At 41.6% G+C, this 19,584-nt stretch overlaps 1 protein-coding gene across 1 annotated transcript; it reads left to right on the top strand.

Moving 5' to 3' along the window:
- The first annotated feature begins 2,055 nt into the window (after positions 1 to 2,055).
- s1pr2 (sphingosine-1-phosphate receptor 2) lies at positions 2,056 to 18,475 on the top strand. The gene is made up of 2 exons (XM_085351708.1): positions 2,056 to 2,421; positions 15,660 to 18,475. The coding sequence occupies exon 2, from the start codon at positions 15,779 to 15,781 to the stop codon at positions 16,898 to 16,900; it is 1,122 nt and encodes a 373-aa protein (XP_085207834.1). The 5' UTR covers positions 2,056 to 2,421; positions 15,660 to 15,778; the 3' UTR covers positions 16,901 to 18,475.
- The last annotated feature ends 1,109 nt before the right edge of the window (positions 18,476 to 19,584 follow it).

Genomic DNA, 19,584 nt, shown 5'->3' with positions numbered 1-19,584 from the left:
CAGTTAGAAGCAGATCCCAAACAATAAAGCGTTTGCCCACAAACCTCTGGCAAAGCTGCTACTTGTTTTGGAATAACAAACAAGGTGTGATGTGTTAATCAGAAAACTTTAGAGGTTCAGGTTACAGTTAGACAGATTCAAACAAGCTCCTTTCTATTGAGCTAATCTCTGGCTTTTAACAGTAAGACTGTAGAAAGCCACAAATCAATTATTTAAAAAACACTGCAAGAAAGAACACAAACATGTTTCCCAACATTTCGCCTTCCTATTGTCAAGAATAAACGCTTAAATGTACCACAAGGACAAACAACATCGGAGAGAGCTGGTTTTGAAGTGTGTTTTGGGGCACACATCCATGAGCACATGTGGAACTCTTCTTCGGGGGTTTAGGGGTGGGTACAGGAGGTTGCTAATAACAGCTGCCAGATGTGCAGAGTCCCCAGAGCCCATGTACATTCTCACAGACAATGGAATGCTTGTGAGGAGCCCCAACAGGAAGTGAGGTCAGGGCTCTTGACCCCTCCCCTAAAGGCTCAGAGAGAGAGACCGCAGCGGGGCAGTTTTAGTGGAGCAGTGTCCAATCATAAACCCTCTGACAGTGAGCAGCCAGTCCATAAAGCCTGTCTGCTACACAGCCATTAAACACCTAGCTGAAGAAGGACCGTGAGAACAAAAGCATTTGAGATACACCACTAGACCGTTTACGCATTGACCCCATCACTTGGGGATTGCAGATTGGAAGATTTAGTCAACGTTAAAAGAAGTGTTGCAAAGTTGATGTTTTTTGTCACAAGTTGTTCTTCTTTTTCTTTAGAGAAAGTAATTTCCCCACACCATCAACAGCAAGGATGATAGACATGTGTGTGTTTGGAGAGAATTGCACAATCTTTCTCAACCCCAGTAAACCATCAGCAGACGCAGCATGAGTCAAGGTTGTTCAAACTGTCTTGTAGACACAGACAGGCAAAGACTCATCTGGAGACGGCTGTTGCACGCTACGTCTCATACACTCTTATTGGGGGGCTTCATAAGAGCAATGTAGTCATTTTTCATTTTAATGCTCTCTGATGTCATTAAGCACATTCTGGTACACAAAAGTATGAACAAATGCCACCTGTTTCCTGCCATTTGGATTGCGGTCATTTTTAAGAGGAAAAGGTATCTGAAAGTGACTCACTGTGTTTCAACCAAAGTCTTTCACTTGTCGTTCAGATTTTTCTTTTCTCTATTATAAAAAATAATCTGTTTTTTTTAACAAACAAACAAAACATTTATTTAGGGTGTCTCAACAATCCCAAACGCTGCTCTCACAATCCCACAAAATCCAGTCCAGTTTTTGATGTTTAACTGCTGCAGTAACATAATGCAGCTTCTTCTTTTACACAGACGCATGACATCATGGCCACTTGGGACGACTTTGGCTTTCAACATAATGACTGGGAAGACATTATTACCTTTCCTGCGGCTGGAAAGAGGCTTTTTCGCTGGGGCGAACACCTGCCAGCTGTGGGCACAGCCCTGTTGACTAACAAGTCCTGACTTACCTTCACCTCACCCATCTTATTGCACCTATATGCCCAGACCTGAGGGATAAATGGAAAAAATAAAAGCCATGAGTCACCACAAACAGTCAACGAGAACAGGTCAGCTGAAAAAAAAACAAAAAACAAGAATATATTAAAGACACAGTAAATCAGATCAAATGGTGGTATTTATTGTTTCACAGTGCAGGAATACTTGGCCTCTGTCAGTTGAAAAGTGTTGGGATCTGTTAGGAAAAGAGGAAGTGGGGAGGCGGAACATCTGGACTTTATTTGAGCGCTCCAAAGTGAAGAAAAGGTCCAGAAATCAGCTTAAAGGGCATTTTCCATATTAATTGTTGGCCGCAGAACTGCCTCGTTTTAGTTTTATATTTCAAAAGCGAGACTCACGGCTCTTCGTGGGAATATGACGTTTCCATACACTCCACGCCGCGTCTCGCGTGTGTGGGTGTGTGAGCGCGTATTGCGTGAGTGCCTCACTGACGCTCCACAGCCCAGTGTTGTTCTCACAGAGCAGACAGACAGACAGACAGCCGACTGGATTAGATCGACAGAATAGAAACTGCTAGTTCTTCATTTTTTAAAACCTTTTTTAACATAAAAAGTCTGGTTTGACTTTCATAACTTCTCCTTTTTTGGGGGGTGGGGGGGATCATCGCGCCTTTTTGAACAGTTTCGTGGTGGCTCTCAAACCGGTATGGATTTGCCACTGTCTAGAGAAGGCACGCCGTGTGGTCCGCTACCAAAGTTTTGATTGTCACCGTTGGTCTGGAGTAACAGAGGAAGGCGCTGAACTTTGACGCATACGTGAGGACACCTGAAGACAAATATCAAACTGCCGGAGCGTCTCTTTACTCTGCTATCTACTATCTCTCATGGGGTAAGTAATCCCACCATTTAAAGATAAGAGCAAAAAGTAAGAGCATGTGCTTCAGCAGCCTAACAAAGGGGATCCGCACTATTGTATCGCTCCACCAGGTCCCTCTCATTGCATGAGCAGTGAAGCGTGTCAATAATGCTTGGAAAGTCTCGGCAAACTTTTCAAAATGCCACAATGACTCATGAGTACCTATGCCAGCTCGCTGCGTGGCCGCAGTTAAGAAACGTCACTTCTGCACTTTCACAAGTGTCCCAAGAAAGCAGTTACAGCACAGCGCGAGATGTTTTTCTTCTTCTTCTTTAAATTTGATTCAACGTGACAGCTTCTTAGACGTCGCCCTTTAACGATTAACAATTTGTCGTGTCAAATATTAACGTGCAAGGCAGCTGGACGTGGGCGGGTGGGGGTGTATGTGCACTCTGATGTATGGAAGCTGTACTGTACGAGGCTGAGGGGGAACCGCGCTCAGCCAAACAGCCAGCTTGCCGTGCCCCCCCCCGTTCAACCCCGCACCCCCTCCACGCTGTGACCCCTGATGTTGTTGGGGCTTGTTCATCCGTCACTCTAAAGAAGGCATTGTATTGAAAGGATGTAATAATAAGACAAAAGCCCCCATTATCCCCATGTGCACCGGAGTTAATCTTATGGGCTTGGGAGATAGACTTTTCAGTGAAAACTAGCTCATAGCTTCAACAAGCATGGCCTTAACTGAATCTCGTGCATTGTTATGGGTGGTTTAGAGTGAGAATTAAAACGGAAATGTAATTTGAATACACGTTAATAATACGATGCAGCTGAACTGCAAGTAAGTGGCCTGAATTTGCAAATCCGGATTTGAATTTAACGAAGGTTTTCTTATCACGCATGCTGACTACACAGCACATATTGTTCCATACTGACTGCACAGCACATACTGTTTCATACTGACCAAATGAGTAAATCCTTAAGTGAAGGATATAGGTGTCAGCAGTCCAGTAGACATCCTGGGAGAATGCTTAAGTTAAAGTGAGATAAGATGATAAGCTAGAGCAAATAATGTTTATTGCTCAGATAAAAGCCTCCATCCATCATGCTCTGTCCTGTGCTTGGTCTGGGTCAGTGTGTCGGTCTACGGTGCGGTGCTCATTAGGAGGCTGTCTGAAAGTACAAAAGTCTGTGGTCATATTATCTCGAGGACCAGCTGAAGAAATGCCGTGAGAAATCAGCGTCTGAAAATGTTGAATAGCTTGAAGCCGGTTAAAATTAAGTACACATCTTCCTGTGATAACATCGAGAATAGTTGTGAAAAGGGAACACAGTCAGCAGCAATAGGGTCACCCTATCAAGTGTTGCACAGGCTGTCAACAGGGTCATTGATGCAGGTGTTGCGCAAGACCGACTTGGTTTGTTTGGTGCATGCATGACCACCTGTGGACTCAGGTGTGTTTCCCAGCATGTCTTGGATAGGACATGACACAACCATCCATCCATCTGTGTTTGTCCCATGTGACCACATGGCTCATTGCACGTGAACAACACCCGCCACAGGCCTGACTGGTGCCGGGCTTCTTTGCTCACCCACCCCCTTCCCCATCCCTTGGCAGGAGTAACAAAAGGGTCAATCAAATTACTGGCTAAATGCCTTTCACAGAGTTGAAGCACACATGGTATTAGTCTTAACAGTCTATATAAAGGAACCTTAAATGTTTTATGTTAAACTGTAGGGACATTTACACAGACCAGCAGCCCATTACCTCATGAGTTCAGGATCTGTGCGATGCTGACCCAGCCCACTGTGCTCAGTGGCCCTCTGTAATGGGAGCCGTTTCAGTGGGGATAGCGTGAGAAATGAAGACGGATAGATGGGGTAAATAAATAAATAGATGTATAAGTGCATGGATGGATAAATAAATTAATGGTAATTTAGCAGTGGGAACTCAATTTGTGGGATTTTTTTTTTAATGGAACAGGTCACTAGGGGGATAAAGTCGGGAATGGGTGGTGGGTGGGTGGCGTTGATCCCTGAAGGATGCTCAGATTTCAGTTAAGGCCTGGGAGCAGTCCACTAATAGGGAGCAGCAAGAAAGCTTTTCTTTGAGGAAGCTGTCTTTCCTTTTGTTGTCTGTGCTTTATTCAGTCAGATCAGGCTCATAACAACACTAAAAGATCAGAGGCATGACCTGCCAGAGGCGCCCTGTCTTTTACCTGGTTCAGTAAAAGCAGTCAGAGGTCAATGCATACATTTAAAAAGAATAGGAACCATGTCAGATAACGAGGGACAATGCCTGTGTTTATACTCCTCTGTTGGGATTTCTCTGTGATATTAATAGTGGTCTGCGGATAGCCATCTGGTTTCTACGCGCTCATGCTGGTAGTCCTTTTTCGTGAAAAACACTTTCCTTGGGTGTGGCAGCTGGAGCAAAATAAACGACTTCTGTTCGCAAGCTGCCGAGGCGCAAGTCACAACACACAGCTGACAGCATGTTGCTATATGATTCACAGCCAAAGCTGGGAGTGCCTCAGATCAGAGAAATACATGTGGTGCGCTTTGCTTTTAGCCTTTTTTTTTTTTTTAAGCTACAAATGATGTGCTTGCTCTTTGCTGACACCTACTCACTCCAGTTAAAAATAATTATTCTTATGAAAAACACATTTACAAATATGGATTTTATTTTGTTGGGGGAAACAATAGCTGTGAGTATTTTAAAATGCTGTTTCAATCAGCGAAAGAAACCATTAGCTTTAAAGACTCTTTACATTCCTTTTCCACTTGGACAAACTATGAGACCCCCCATGACCAGGCCCTGATGCTTGTAGCAGCATGCCAGGATTTCCTGACACTTTCTGGTGTGGATAAGTCTGTTCCAATTCTCCTGCAGTTTCAAGCTTGGACGAGACAATACTCAGATGCTGCCAATAAGTGGCAATGCAAAAAAAAAAAGGTTTTCAGGACAAACTTGCAACATGGGTCTTTCAGAGACAATGACGAATGGATTGAATGCAGGGTTTCTGGTTACTCCTGTGGCTTTGGATCGGTCTTTAGATTGGACAGCGTGATTTATGAACTGAAAGGCAACAGCCTCGTACAGTCTGTCCTCGTGGCAGGCTTAATTAGTGTGGTCATGTCGTGGTTTTCTCATTTCTGATCCTTTTCAGGGCTCGCTCTTGCGCGATCTCGGGGCAGGTACATATGAAGATGCTGTTGTTTTGGAGACCACCTCCTCCTCTTTCTTCCTCTCTCTTGGAAGTCTTTGTTATCCGGTCAGCTTTGTTTGTGCAGCTGGACAACTTGACAGGATTACTTCAACACCCCACCTCCCCAGACCCAGGAGGAAGCTGGAGACAGTTTTCTTGGGTTTTCAATTGCCCTGTTCAGCCAGTGAAAGCCTCCTGAAGCTGTTCCTTTTGTTTGGAGCTGAGAGTTAATTTGCTCTCTCTCGTCCTAATGAGCTTCTTTGGTTGCTAGGTTTTTGTTATATCCACTCACAGGCTTTAAAAGTTAGACAAAATGGCCAACTGTGAGGGCATTTTTATTGAAACTAGCTATTCAGTTTGTTTATCCTGTAAATGCTTCAGCTTAAGTCTTTCCAAGCTGAAAGATATGATGGACTTAACCTACAGCAAAACACAAGCTGGGTCATGATGGAAGCCAGACAGCTCCAATTGAACAGACAGACGGGGCAGAAGTGGATGCCGTTTATTTAAATGATAACTACTCAGACGTTTTCATTTAAATGTGCCTCGTCTAAGTGAAAGTCAAGTACGGTAGTTGCCTTCTGCTATTCGAAGAGTTCCACAACAGCTACACTGTTTGCTGTTTACATATTACGTAGTGGTAAGCCACTTTAACCAGAGCCAGGATATAATGCAGTATATAAAGAAAAATTAGTAACTGCTGAGTTTATTTATTTGCACTCATGTAATGCCTACAGTATATAAAGCAGACCTTCGAAACTGCCGAAACCGTGTAACATTAGACATCCGTGGCACACATTTGCAGCTCACAAGTATATTTCTTCGCGTTTTGACATATGATGCACTCATGCTGGGGAGATTTCAAAGACATAAATGCTGCCATTCAATGCAATCATTCCTAAACTGTATAAAATACTGGGATACAAGTTAGGGCTGTGTGGACACAACAATGTTCCCTCTCTAGGCAACCGTGTTTTTCTCCATAAAACAGAGCTATGGTTAATGGACCTCTGTTTGCCAGAGGAGTCTGGAGTTGTTTTCCTACACTCGATCATAGGGAGGGATGGAGAGCCACTGTCAATTTATCAACTTATCAGTGGACACTAGACAGGAGCAGTCGGGGTGGCTTTGTGGCTCTTTGCATTCGACTCTGCAGACATTGTTGCGGTTCATTGTGCAGTAAACCTTTTTTGCGTTACTGATTATGGTCTGGTGTACCGTGACTGTTTGTTATGATGTGCAGTGCACTGCAAATCACTGCAGCATCTGTGGAACAAACAGTCACAGTGTCGCAGTCACGGAACCCTCTGCACTACCAATCAACACAAACACATGCATTGATATACACAGTCATGTCTCGTGGTCACTAGCACCGGATGCATTAAATAATCTCAAATTCTCTCACAGCATCTGCGCAGTTACCAAGAGAACATGAGAAGGGGTGGAATTGAAAGTCTAGAAACAGGATATAATAGGAACAGTGAGCTGGGACAAAAGATAACTAAAGAGGGCTGAAAACCTTTCATTAGGAGGCACCTTATTGTAAAAAAAACCAAACAAACAAAAAAAAACCCAACTATGGGATGGTGTTAGAGGCACATGGTGATTGAAACTTAAGTCACTCAATTTCGCTCTCACACATGAGGTTTCTCACAAGAGGCCAACCAATCCTGACCTCACTTCTCTGCCTGCATTGCATGGCATTGCCTGCACGTACATTGCTGGTTTAAGCCGCCGTACACAGACACGCACTCACACAAAGACACACAGAGACACTCACAAAAGAAAGAAAAAAGAAAGCTGTGCAAAGTGCAGAGATAAAAAAGCAGAGCGCATATGTGATGCACACATGTTCAGCATCTCTAAGAAAGGCGCCATGTGGTTAACACTACCTTACCTTCAGACACGCACGCCGACAAATTCTGCGCTTTGCAATTTTAAAAGTGGTTTAACCATATCACATGTTGAAGGGTAAATTCTGAGAAGTGTCTTATAAAATTTCCTGAGATTTTGTATTTCAGAAAATCATAATCTTTAAGTGTGTATTTAAGTAATTTAAAATAATAGTGCTTTTTTCTGAAAAGATTAAAACATTATACTCATTTGTGTATTGCCTGAGAATGTAGTCTATTGGTGCAGAGCTACACAGTTCTGTCGAACTGATTGCGCACTATGTGCTGTAATGAAGTCTTTAATAGGGGGCTTTAAGAACATGCTTGCTCCAGATGTGGGCTAAATAAATCCCTCTTGATGTGCATTTGATCACCTCTTTGTGGCCTCGTCTTTTGATCTCTGTGGTGAAGTTTAAAAAATACGAGGTGGGTTGAGGGGTGTCAGAGTAAGGATTATGTGGTTCTGCAAATCGGAGAGCCGCATGAAAGGAGAATATGCAAATATGGGGCAATATAAAAACATGAACAATTTAAAAACGAGACGTAAGTTGACAGGGATGGTCTGAGGGTGAACGTATTACAGTAATTGCCTCTCAGGCGCCGACTTTGGAGATCCCCCACCCCCAAGTAGAGAGAGTGGAGCACTGAGGGGACAGCAGCAGTGGGGGTGATGGTTATAGCTCCCGAGGCTGCACGATGCCCTTCTTTCTGCAGCTCTTTGTCTACAGCTATGTTCACTTGGTACCCGAAGAACCCTAAAGCACACAAACAGCCACGATATATAAAGCATTATCAAGCTGCAGAGACTGTGATGTGACTTCAGAAAGGAGCAGAAAAATGACACAATAAGACGTGAGCTAAAAATGCTTTTTTTTTTCCACACTGAGATGTCTTGCCAGATTGCGACCCCCAGAAGAGGCTGTGCCCAAACTGTCAAACTGTTTGACGAGCGAAAGGGTAATCCCTAATTATATGCCAGATCTCGTGTATTGGGGACACGAGCTCTCCTATATCTAGGCGCTTATATGAGGTTTTAGTGGCACGTGATTAATGTTGGTGTAGTAGCAAACAAAGAGAGACAAACATTTGCTATTTGGAGCTAAAATTAAACCTAAAACATAGTGTGAAAACTCAAGAGGAGGAACTGTTTCACCTTTCAGTAAAACGGAACTGCTGTGTGTTTTGTCTCTCGTTTGATGCTATGATGCAGGTGTGACACCGATACTAATGTGTGCTAAATACTTCTGTGTTTTGTTAGTGTTTTTATGACAGAAGGGGATGTAATATATAGATGTCTGTGACATAGTTTAGCAAGCTAGGTTATTGCTCGCCATGTTTTTTTTTTTTTTTTTTTTTTTTTGGTTCTGTTAACGTTGTTGTTCCTCAGTTCAGTTCCCCTCCACATAAACAGTAACATGTTGCAGCAACTATCATATTCATCCAGTCTGTTGTGCCTCTTGATCGTGTTACTGGGCTTGCTAAAAGCCTTCATTTTTCGCATTTCCCCTTGCTTTAGTTTTCATGCGTAGCACCGTTGTGATATGCTGGTCTTTTGAAAACAACAGATCCAAAAGCGACTATATATCTGCCACTTTTCCACTTGTCTATCCTCGGCCCAATGTGTCCTGCTTATGTGTAAGTTTGTAAAATCATCGACAGACTGTCAGGGTCTGTGAATTTTGCTGCTCTCCAAAAATATCAGCTGTCACAACTGTCAAAAACACTGTCCTATCTTTGTGACTTGACTGAAATAACAAAAGTGACAAAAGATGAAAAAGTGTGCATAACACCTCAACTACTAATTCAATCTTTCTGCTTGAACACACAGGCGAATTTGTAACACGTAACATGTTTCCCTTTGAGGTCAGCACACCACGAGTAAGAGGCCTCTCTCGTGACAGGAAATTGAGGTTGTTTACGCTCAACTGACCCTAAACCAATTTATTTTTAAATTGGTTACTTCTTTATTTTCACAGCTTTTTTTGCATCCGTCTTGTTGCTGAATTTGTGTGCAGCTGGGCATGAAAGAGAGGGGAAAATAAGTTCAAGCAGTTTTTTTTTCTTGTTCTTTTTTGTTTTTCTTTAAACTTCAAATAAGCGAATCTGTCCCTAATGTCGTTTAAAGTCTGGGACAGTCATGTGACAGCAACACCATGCATCCTCCTCTCCTGGTAATTGCCAGCAGACAATCAATAGCATCGCTGTGCTGATATAAAATGATTTTCCTCATGGAGGCCTGGCGGTGAATGATTGATTGATTGGTAAAGAGGGACTGGAACCATCTGCCAGCAGACACAGTCCATCCTGTGTTTTTCTTTTTTCTGCGGGCTTGATGCAAGGGTGGGTGTGGGGTCTTGGTGGGCTCCTGTGTGCAAATGGCTTGTGTTTTGACCTGTCAGTGTAAAGAGGAAGGCTCCTATGTCATCACTGATCAAATTTAAGAAAGTTAAAAAAAAACAGAACTCTGTAAGCATGGTTTAGTCACTTCCTTTCAGCATCTGTGGTAGCAGTGGTGAAACCTTGTGGTGGAGCTAGGTGTTTTTTTCCCCCCATGTCTGGCATGTTAGCACTTGACATTGGGGGAAACTTTGATATTTGCTGTGCGTTGCATGTGGAATTTTCCCTCTAAGAATCTCTGCTCACACCTCCGCGGGATGTTCACAGCTTTTGCTTTTAGTTCAGTCGAAATAAAAAACCAAACAAAACACATATACAAAGGTCTTTGTTACTTTAACGTGGTGATCTTCATTTACAGTAGAGTAGAATGTGCATGTGGGAAAGTAAGGAAGCAAGATGTAAGTCACTCTGGCTAAAATTTACAGCAAATCATACTCACATTTTAGATTAACACTGATAATTAACACACAAGAAACTGAACAGGAAAGAAAAAAAATAATGGCACCAGAGGCTTCCTGTGCACCCGTGATAGCATACTTTGAGATAGATCACATTGCATATAAGAGAGATTACATTTGAGAATCCACACATTAACTTTTTCATACAGTTTTTTTTGAACAGCAGAGGCTGGTCTGAGTATATGTTTCCACTACGGTATCTTGCTCGCAGGGAGTGCGAAAGGCAGATGGAGAAAGATGTGTCACAGGATGTCTCCGACCACAAACAGTTCAACCGTGAAGTGCGCTGAAGGATTATTTGAAGTAAACAGTAAACATATTTGAATGCAGCCAAGATAAAAGTCAAATATAAACTTTCTCAAATCACGGTTCATGGTTGTTGTTGTCTGAAATGGTCTTTAACGAAATCTTTTTGTGTTGTTGAGGTTTAGCATCACTGTGAGTTTCAAATGCTTTCCCCCTGGTGAAAATGGAGCCAGGTAGCAGAAGGTTTAACAAGGAAGTGAGGCTTTGTTTGTTTTCTGGTGCAAACTGGGACTTGTGTGTTTCTAATGAAAAACACCTGAAGCTTTTGTTCAACCGTCAGTGCCACGATGAAGACAAAGCTCTTTCTCTTGTTAAAATCCAAAGAGAGCAAGAGTCTGCTTTCAAGAGCAACCGTCAGGCTCTATCTCCAGCAATCTTTGCATGTTTAAAACCCTTTATGGCCCAAGATTTATACAGGTCTGTTGGACTTATTTTGTAATTTAAGCTGTAAAATGAAAGTAAGATAATAGTTCTCATCTTTCAGACACTATTAAGCGAAAAATGCTCATAAGTGTGAAAAATTAAGGCTTACATGGTAAAATCGGAACCTTTTTTTTCTGTTCATGTTCACTCAAAAGTAGCTTGCCTTCCGCTATCATGATGCATCGCATATCCCTGCAACACTAAATAAAGTTTTTTAAAAAATTCGGTGTCAAATGCAGCTGCATACATTTTCTTGCATGTGTGGTGTGAAAACTATACATAGCTGTGAAGTATCACAAACACTGTAAAGCAGAGAAAGGCGCATTACGTGAGAACCTTTGCATCATTTATGAGAGAATGATATAGATCTCAAAGCTCTCTGATAGGATATCCTGCCACAGGTATCTGTCTCTTGTTTGGCTTCCTTTGTCTTTAATTCACGTGCTGCTTCTCTGCCAGCGTTTGTTTCATCACCTGCTCTTGCACCTTGTTGGGCCTTTGCTGTAAAATCCAGACAGGATGTCATGTTGTCTTTCGGTAACCCATGCTACACCTCCACCTCCACCTTTGTGAAAAACAAAACTAAATTGTCGTCATTCCGATGGAAAAACGTCAAATACCTGATTCAAAAACCTGCATGCGCTGTACATGTGTTGGAAGCAACCTCAGATTAAATTTTTAATCTATAATGACTTGAGGGGGCGTCAGAGAAAAGTTGAGAGTAGGTTTCCACCTTCAAGGTGCAGGTTCAAGGTTCTTTATTTGTCACATGCATAGTTATACAAGTATAACACACAGTGAAATGTAGCCTGACACGCTCCTCGACATGTGCAAAAAAATTGGGGGGGGGGGGGGGGTGTAGAGGAAGAACATTTTATATATATATATATATATATATATATATATATATATATATATATATATATATATATTAGGGCTGCCACGATTAGTCGACTAGTCACGATTACGTCGACTATCAAAATCGTCGACGACTGATTTAATAGTCAACGCGTCGTTTGAAGCTTTGTAAGATCCCAAAAGACGCAGGAATGAGTAGCAGGATTTAAGAGTGTAATAACGGACTGAAACAGAAGATGGCAGCACTGCATGTACAACGATGCCAGCTGCCGTTAAACCCCGAAGAAGAAGCTGTGTCCCAGAATTCATAGCGCGGCCCTGCTCAGTTTCCAACAATGGCGGCAGCTAGTTAGTTTTAATGTTACTCTTATTATTCTTTCTGGGTCACAAAATACACGTTTAACATATTTTTAGGCGAGAATGTAGCTGTGGAAACCTCAAATATCTGCTCAGTTTATCAAGACACCACATATTTTCAAAAGCGCTCCGACGTTTTCGGAGACATCTGTTACCCACTAGCTCGATAGCTAGCCGGGGGCAAGGTCACTAGAGCTGTGAGAACACCGGACTCCCGGCAAATCGTTTTCAAACCCACCGCCGTCTTTCGCTACTCAGGTTAAACATGATATATGAGTCACTTAGATAACTTAAAAATGTTATTGTTTGGCTTTTTTAGTATTTTATTTGTTCCTGAGTAAATCGGTTTGGCTGAGATTAAAGTTATAGTTTTTACACAGCTGAATAAACGTCAAGCAGACAGCTGATTATCAGAAGTGTGAGATGCTCCAGAATTTACTCCGGTGTCCTGTTATATTTTAGATAGCAAGGAGTTTATTAAACTTCACCGAAACAATCTGCAAATTTCATTAAAATTTAATAAACTATCATCTTTTCTTTATTTTTAGTTAGCACATACCTTAAACACTTAAAGCTGTAAGCTAATGCTAGTTATATAAGAGCAGATGCTGCTGGTGCAATAAGCTGTACGTTTTACGTCCAATGGATCTGATTAGTCGACTAATTGCAAAAATAATCAGTGACTAGTCGACTATCAAAATAATCGTTTGTGGCAGCCCTAATATATATATATATATATATATATATATATATATATATATATATATATATATACACATTGGGTGAATGTGCAGTAGTAGCAGCAAGCACCTTGAATCAATTTAAGTGGCACTTCTGCATGTGAAAGCTAAAAGTGCATGCATTATGTTTAGGTGCAGGTTTGTAATGTATTTTATTGCACCGATGCATTTAAGTGCAGAAACGTGCACATAAGCAGAAATGTGGTTTATATGTCAAATATAGAAATATATAGAAATATATTTAAATATAGGCCAACGTTTCTACTCTTCCTGTATTTAATCGAAAATTAAGATTTTTCAGGGAGTTGGGGAATTTAAATCTGATATTAGCCAGTTAATAAAATGACTAGAGTGGTTTTAGTTTTATACTACTCTTATGACATTACTTGTGATTATTATTTCAAGTGTTCACATCTAGTCTAAAAGAATTGACACATTGGTAGTCATGGTATGACAACACTTTTTAGCATTGTCACCCTTATTGTGGAAGTGTGACAGTGCTGTCTGGGTCAAATGCTTCAACAAAGGGGCAGGAAGGCGGGGGTTCAGGTGTTGATCAGCCAATGTAGAAACATCTGAGTGATATACTGTATTGCAGGTAGAGCGACAGGGCAGGGTTTAACACATTTAGACGGTGCACTCGGCAAACCAGCCCGTCAAGTTTTCCCACATGAAGTGAAATCCCTTGATGACAGTTGCCAAAAACTCCTTGGTGACAGGCGGACCTTGAGCTGTCTACACAACAGATAAAAAGAGTGCCGTACCGAAAGGAAAAAAAAATGACAGAGCTGAGAGAAAAAAGTCAAGGTGAAACAAAGCCAGCCCAATTTTTTTTTCTCCATTAGTAGACAGGAGACTGCAGAGACACAGAGGTTCTTTTTCATGAGTTAATTCATTATAGGCTGCAATAATACAACCTAATATAATTACCCGAGTGCAGATGCCACATGTGCTTAAGCTCAAACACTCCTATTTGTGTCTATTACTGGAGCTAAAAGGGATGGGGAGGAGCCCGGCTTTTCTGATAGCAGTTGGATAAGGGAGTGCTTGGCTGTAAATTTCTGCTATGATACAGTTGCTGTAGCCAAATGGAAGCATGCTGTCCCTTTATTAAGGCTGAAGGCCAATGCTATCCACACTGAAGGAGACTATTGTTCTTTGTTCCTGCTTAAGGAAACGGTGTGTTGGTTATTACTGGCAGCCTATAGCAGCTGTGCGCTGAACCTGTCTGAATGCAAGGAGGATGCTTTGCAACACTACTGTCACATTTAGCCGAGTGTGTTACAATGCAATGCAATGCATTGATGGGTTTGTGTATGTATGTGCACGTCACAGCGATGTCTCAGATTCCTGCCTTTGTGTCCAGATGCCGTTCCACATCCATGCTCTCTCTGTCTGGCTTTGTCTTGTTCCTTCTTTATCTTTTAGGCTCTCAGGTTTAGATTCAAAGCCTATTAGAACAGAGAAGAGATCCAGGCCCAGTTTCCACTCATTTCTTCTTTAGCCAACACTTACCTCAGTTCTTCCCTTTCCCTAGCAAAGACAAGGACGCATCAGTGTTGAATTACTCTGAAAGCTAGTCTGCAGAGAGATCATATTTCTTTTGACAGGTTTAAAACACCGGCTCCACTTCTAATTAGATTTCCAGAGCTTCCAACCTTCCTTTATTTTAGATCCTGTAGCTGGGGCCCATTTTTGTTTTGTTGTTGCATAAAAAACGTAATTTGAATCCATTTTAGCGATTCACACTGGGGCTTGTTTTTTGGCATTTCATGATAAAACTTTCCTATTAGTTAAATTTTTCCACAGCAGTTTTCATAAAACTAATGATATTCAGAAATCATTATGTAAAAGTGTGGTGTAGAGATAAAACATCTTGTTTTTCAAATCTTAGGAAAGCCCCAACTTTTAACTTTCTGGTATCTATTTGATTAGCTGCAAAACTTTTGGTTGGAAGTGGGTGGCTGGTGCTTGTCAGGATGAAGAGCTCTGGCTGATCCGCATGCTATGCTGAAGTTTCAAGAGGTAACTCACTGGAGTGGAATGGTCTGCTCCCCACAACAATGCCGTGTGTTGACAGCCGAGTGCTTGGACAGGGTTAGTGGAATGTCCCCTTCAGACTGGGAGTGCAGTCCTTTGTCTAAGCACCAGCCCTAACAAAGCATTTATTCTTTCACCTGAAGGTGATCTCTGCTTGTGGAGGTTAATAACTAAAGTACTTTTTTTTCTTCTTTAGGTTAGGTGCAAAGTCTTTCTGCGGTTGACTTCTTTTCCTTGCAAACTGCAAGGTTTGCCTTTGTGGTTTAAATGTAGCACCCAATTCTTTATTTTTCATCTGTTTTGCTGTAAAGCAACTCAAGGATTTCTGACAATAAAAGGTTTTATTTTTGAAGCTCTTGTTTATCGCCATCCTACTGTTCCTGGGTTATTACAGTCAGAATAAGTAAGAATTTTCTAGTTTCCGCTGTACTTAACATGTTTCCTGGATACTCTGTTTTGCTTTAGGTTTTGACTTTGCTGAGCACGTGGCTTTGCTAAAAATATATATTTTCTTTGTCACAGTTTATTACATCGATGCAACAACATTTCCTTTGTTAGTAATCCTGGCCTTCTCTCTTTCTTTGTGTTTACAGGTGACCCACATAGAGCTTCTGAGACGTGACTGTAGGACAGTCTCCCTCCCAGCATCCTTCCTGTCCTTTACTCAAAGGCAGAAACTACTGGCATAGACGCTCTGAACAACACTGTGTGAATGAATCTTTGTCGTAAAGCCGTTGTGCATTGCCACCCTGTCACCATGGGGAGCAAATATTCCCAGTACTACAATAAGACTGTGATTCGCTTATACTACACCTATGCTAAAAACATGACCACGGATGAAATGAGGGAAGAAATTGAGAAAAAAAAAAAAGAACATCCCTCCAGTCTCGAAATATTGATCGTCATCCTTTGCACATTCATCATCCTTGAGAATCTGATGGTCCTGACTGCCGTCTGCCGCAACAAGAAGTTCCATTCGGCTATGTTTTTCTTCATTGGTAACCTGGCATTCTCTGACCTGCTTGCAGGCTCAGCATATATAGCCAACATTTTTCTATCAGGGGCAAATACATTTGAGCTGTTCCCAATACAGTGGTTCATCAGGGAAGGCACAGTGTTCATTGCTCTGGCAGCTTCAGTCTTCAGCCTGTTGGCAATAGCTATAGAGCGCTATATCGCTATCACCAAGGTAAAGGTATACGGCTCCAACAAAACATGCCGAATGTTTCTGCTGATTGGAGCCTGTTGGGTTACCTCCATCCTTCTTGGAGGACTCCCCATCATCGGCTGGAACTGCATCGACAACCTCCCTGAATGCTCGGCAGTTTTGCCACTTTACTCTAAGAAATACATTGTGTTTGTCGTCACTGTTTTCAGCCTCCTACTACTCTCTATTGTCATCCTCTATGTGAAAATCTATTTGATTGTACGCTCCAGCCACCAGGAAGCAACCAACTCACAAGCTTATTCCCTTTTGAAAACGGTCACAATAGTGGTGGGAGTCTTCATTGTCTGCTGGCTGCCCGCTTTTACAATTCTCCTTCTGGATTCGTCCTGCAGCATATATTCCTGCCCTATCCTCTCCAAATCAAGCACCTTTTTTTGCATTGCCACTCTGAATTCTGCGCTTAACCCAGTGATCTACACACTGCGCAGTAAGGACATGAGAAGGGAGTTCCTCCGTTTGATTTGCTGCTGGGGCGTGCTGCAAAGTGGGCGGCCTTCTGAACGTTGTCTGGTTCCTCTAAAGAGTTCCAGCTCTCTGGAACACTGCACCAACAAACTTGAACACCAGAAAATGCCTATTATGAAAGAATGCACCACCTGTGTTTGATAGGGTGTTTGATAGGGTCCAAGGATATCATGTGTATTAGTGTGAGAAAAAGAAACAAGCTAGCACGTCCTGGATCTAAGACAAGTGGGTGAGGCTGGGACAAAGCTGTCTTTGAGACACAGACTTAAATCTCTCATTACAATTGATACTGTGTGAATTTATAATCGGTATGCAATTAAAATCACCCATGCAGCTGGTGTAAAAATGCAAGAGGAAACCAACGTAGTAAATGAGAAACTATAACGTTCTCATGGGTACTTTTCTCGATTGTGGAGCAAACCATTTTCACTTATATACCTATGATCATGTTCATCTTTTAAATGTGTTAAACCCTTTTAAAAGCCAAAAATAATGTGCATAATATCATAGTTATGTAATAGCTGTTTGGGACTTTCAAGAACTGTGTCAATGCAAAGCTTGCAAAATTGCACTTTGTAGTTTACTGTAGAGATTTCTGCCCTGTGTAAGATTAAACCACATTACTCTTCCTCACTGAAATATGTATGCATTAAGCTTAAAGTTGCATCACTCATTATTTACAGAGTCAGTGGCAGTGGTCAACTGAAACAAAATTACTAAGTAGTCCTTTGACAAAGCCAGGACTATATAGTCCCTATATAACCGTACCTTTTGATAAACTACAACAAACTTGTGTAATCTGCTCACATTTAATGCATGAAACTCAGACTGTAAGAGCTAACATGTATGATATACTCCAGATACGGCTTCCATCACTAACACCCCTCCCCTCATTTGTCCTCTTAATCTGCCCCTCTTGCTTTTACTGTTGTCTTTTGTATCTAAACAGTTTCCGTTGAGGAAGGCCTAATCAGAATGCACATTTCCTTAAGGGAGTAGGCACAGATGGCAAATTTGACTCAATAACAGCTGTTTAGAAGCTTTAACTAAAAGAACAGATGCCCTTGCAGTGTTGTAGTAACATAGAATCAATGTGCTGCCTCTGTTTGTGCCTTCCTCATGGGGGCAAAAGGCTGAATGTATGTATGAAGTGTTCGGGGCATGTACCCCATTGTCGACAGTATTATTAACCATCATTTGGAATTACAAAGTCATTGACAAACAGAGAGTGGGATAAACAGGGTAGATCACTCTTACTGTGAATTTTCAAACAGCACCATGAACAAGAATTTGTTGTGAACATCTTGGTTTAATTTGCAAACCATAAGCCGTGTGCAAATAAAGATCCAAACCCGTCTCATGTTTCTCAAGACCCCTCACCTTGTCTACAAAATAGCAGAAGATCCGGTTTCAGACGCACGAGAGGTATCTGCCCTCCTGGGAGGTCAGCTTCATCCTCGTTCCCTGACATCCTACAACACGCAACTTCCCTCAGCCATAGGAAGTTCTATTTTTTCAGTGTCCGGTTCCTGTTGTTTAGGCTTACTGTAACCTTCTTCTCATGGACACACAATTAAAACTCTTCTCCCTGTCAGTGTTTTTATTTTTTATTTTATTTTTTATATTGACTTCTAAATTTAGATGGACACGCACTTTGGCAGCTTCCGTGATGTTTCCTTTCCCCCATTTTTTTTTTTTTTTTTTAAATCGGTGTACCTATGAGTTTGCCAACTTTTATGTTATATATATATATATAAATAACTGTGTATGTTTTGTATGTATGTGTCTTTGTACAGTATGTATGACTTTTTTTATGCAATGTCTTGTGTGCAATAGTTGTGTGTGTCCAGTAGCACGCTTCCTGTATTAAACTGGTACAATCTGAAACACTAATAGGTACATGCCTTTTTGTTAATTCCAGTTTTATAAAAATAAATGAAATACTGAAAAAAAAGTGTGCGTGTGATTTTTAGCTTTACTCAACCAGTGTGGCAGCTGCAACTTTTCTGCATGTCCTGAGTTGCCTCTTTTTTTTTTTATTGTGAATCCATCTTAGAAGGAATTAAAATGCAGCATTAAATCCAAACATGCTCTGACAAGGTCAGAAAAACACTAGCCTCAACATGAAAGCCTGTGATTGTTTGTGCAAATACTGCTTTGTGATTAATCATGGCTATCTTACCTGATGAAAATATAGCTTTGCTTTAAGGCTAAAGGTAGACCTGAAAAGGATGGGAAGCTGGGCAGAGGACAGAGTGCGGGGGCTTAAAGTGGGGTGTGGTGGAGAAGATGGCCTGTTTGTAAGTGCTTGTCTGAGAGAAGCATAAAGAAAAAGCCCCTGGAGAGGTTTTTCTGGGTAAGAGGGATGCTTGGGGTGAGGGGGGAGGCTGACTTATAGAGGCCTTGGGAGATTTGGGCCTGTTTCCTGTCAGACATCCAGGATTCCTGGGTGGGAACGCTGGCTGAATCAGCCCCAGGAGGCTGTGCTGCTGGGATGTCTGCCAAGTCTTTCCATAGCGCTGCAGGATATTACATCAGATTCAGAAACCTGTATGTGAAGTTGTGTACACATAAAGCACAGCCCATGTAAGCTCATTGCTGTAGAACAGCACGAAATTTGAAGTACTTTACAATTTAGACTAAAGGAAAAGAACAAAAACCCCGCCTATTTCTAAACATTATTCAACTGTGCAGTGACTGTACACACAGCTAAACACTGACCAATTAATATAATAACAGAATAAACAAGTGTCAATAAAAGCTGGTGGTAAAAGCGGACATGGTGGGTTTCCATGTGTAAATACTGTACAAGAACAAATTGACCG

Source organism: Diplotaxodon limnothrissa, linkage group LG4 (assembly GCF_057381915.1).
Source record: "Diplotaxodon limnothrissa isolate DT_005_m linkage group LG4, D_limnothrissa_male_GT1.1, whole genome shotgun sequence".
NCBI lineage: Eukaryota > Metazoa > Chordata > Actinopteri > Cichliformes > Cichlidae > Diplotaxodon > Diplotaxodon limnothrissa.
This window is presented reverse-complemented; position numbering and strand designations above follow the sequence as displayed.

Bases quoted from the DNA above. Each gene is read 5' to 3' on its own strand.
- s1pr2 (XM_085351708.1), top strand. From the start codon at position 15,779: ATGAATCTTTGTCGTAAAGCCGTTGTGCATTGCCACCCTGTCACCATG.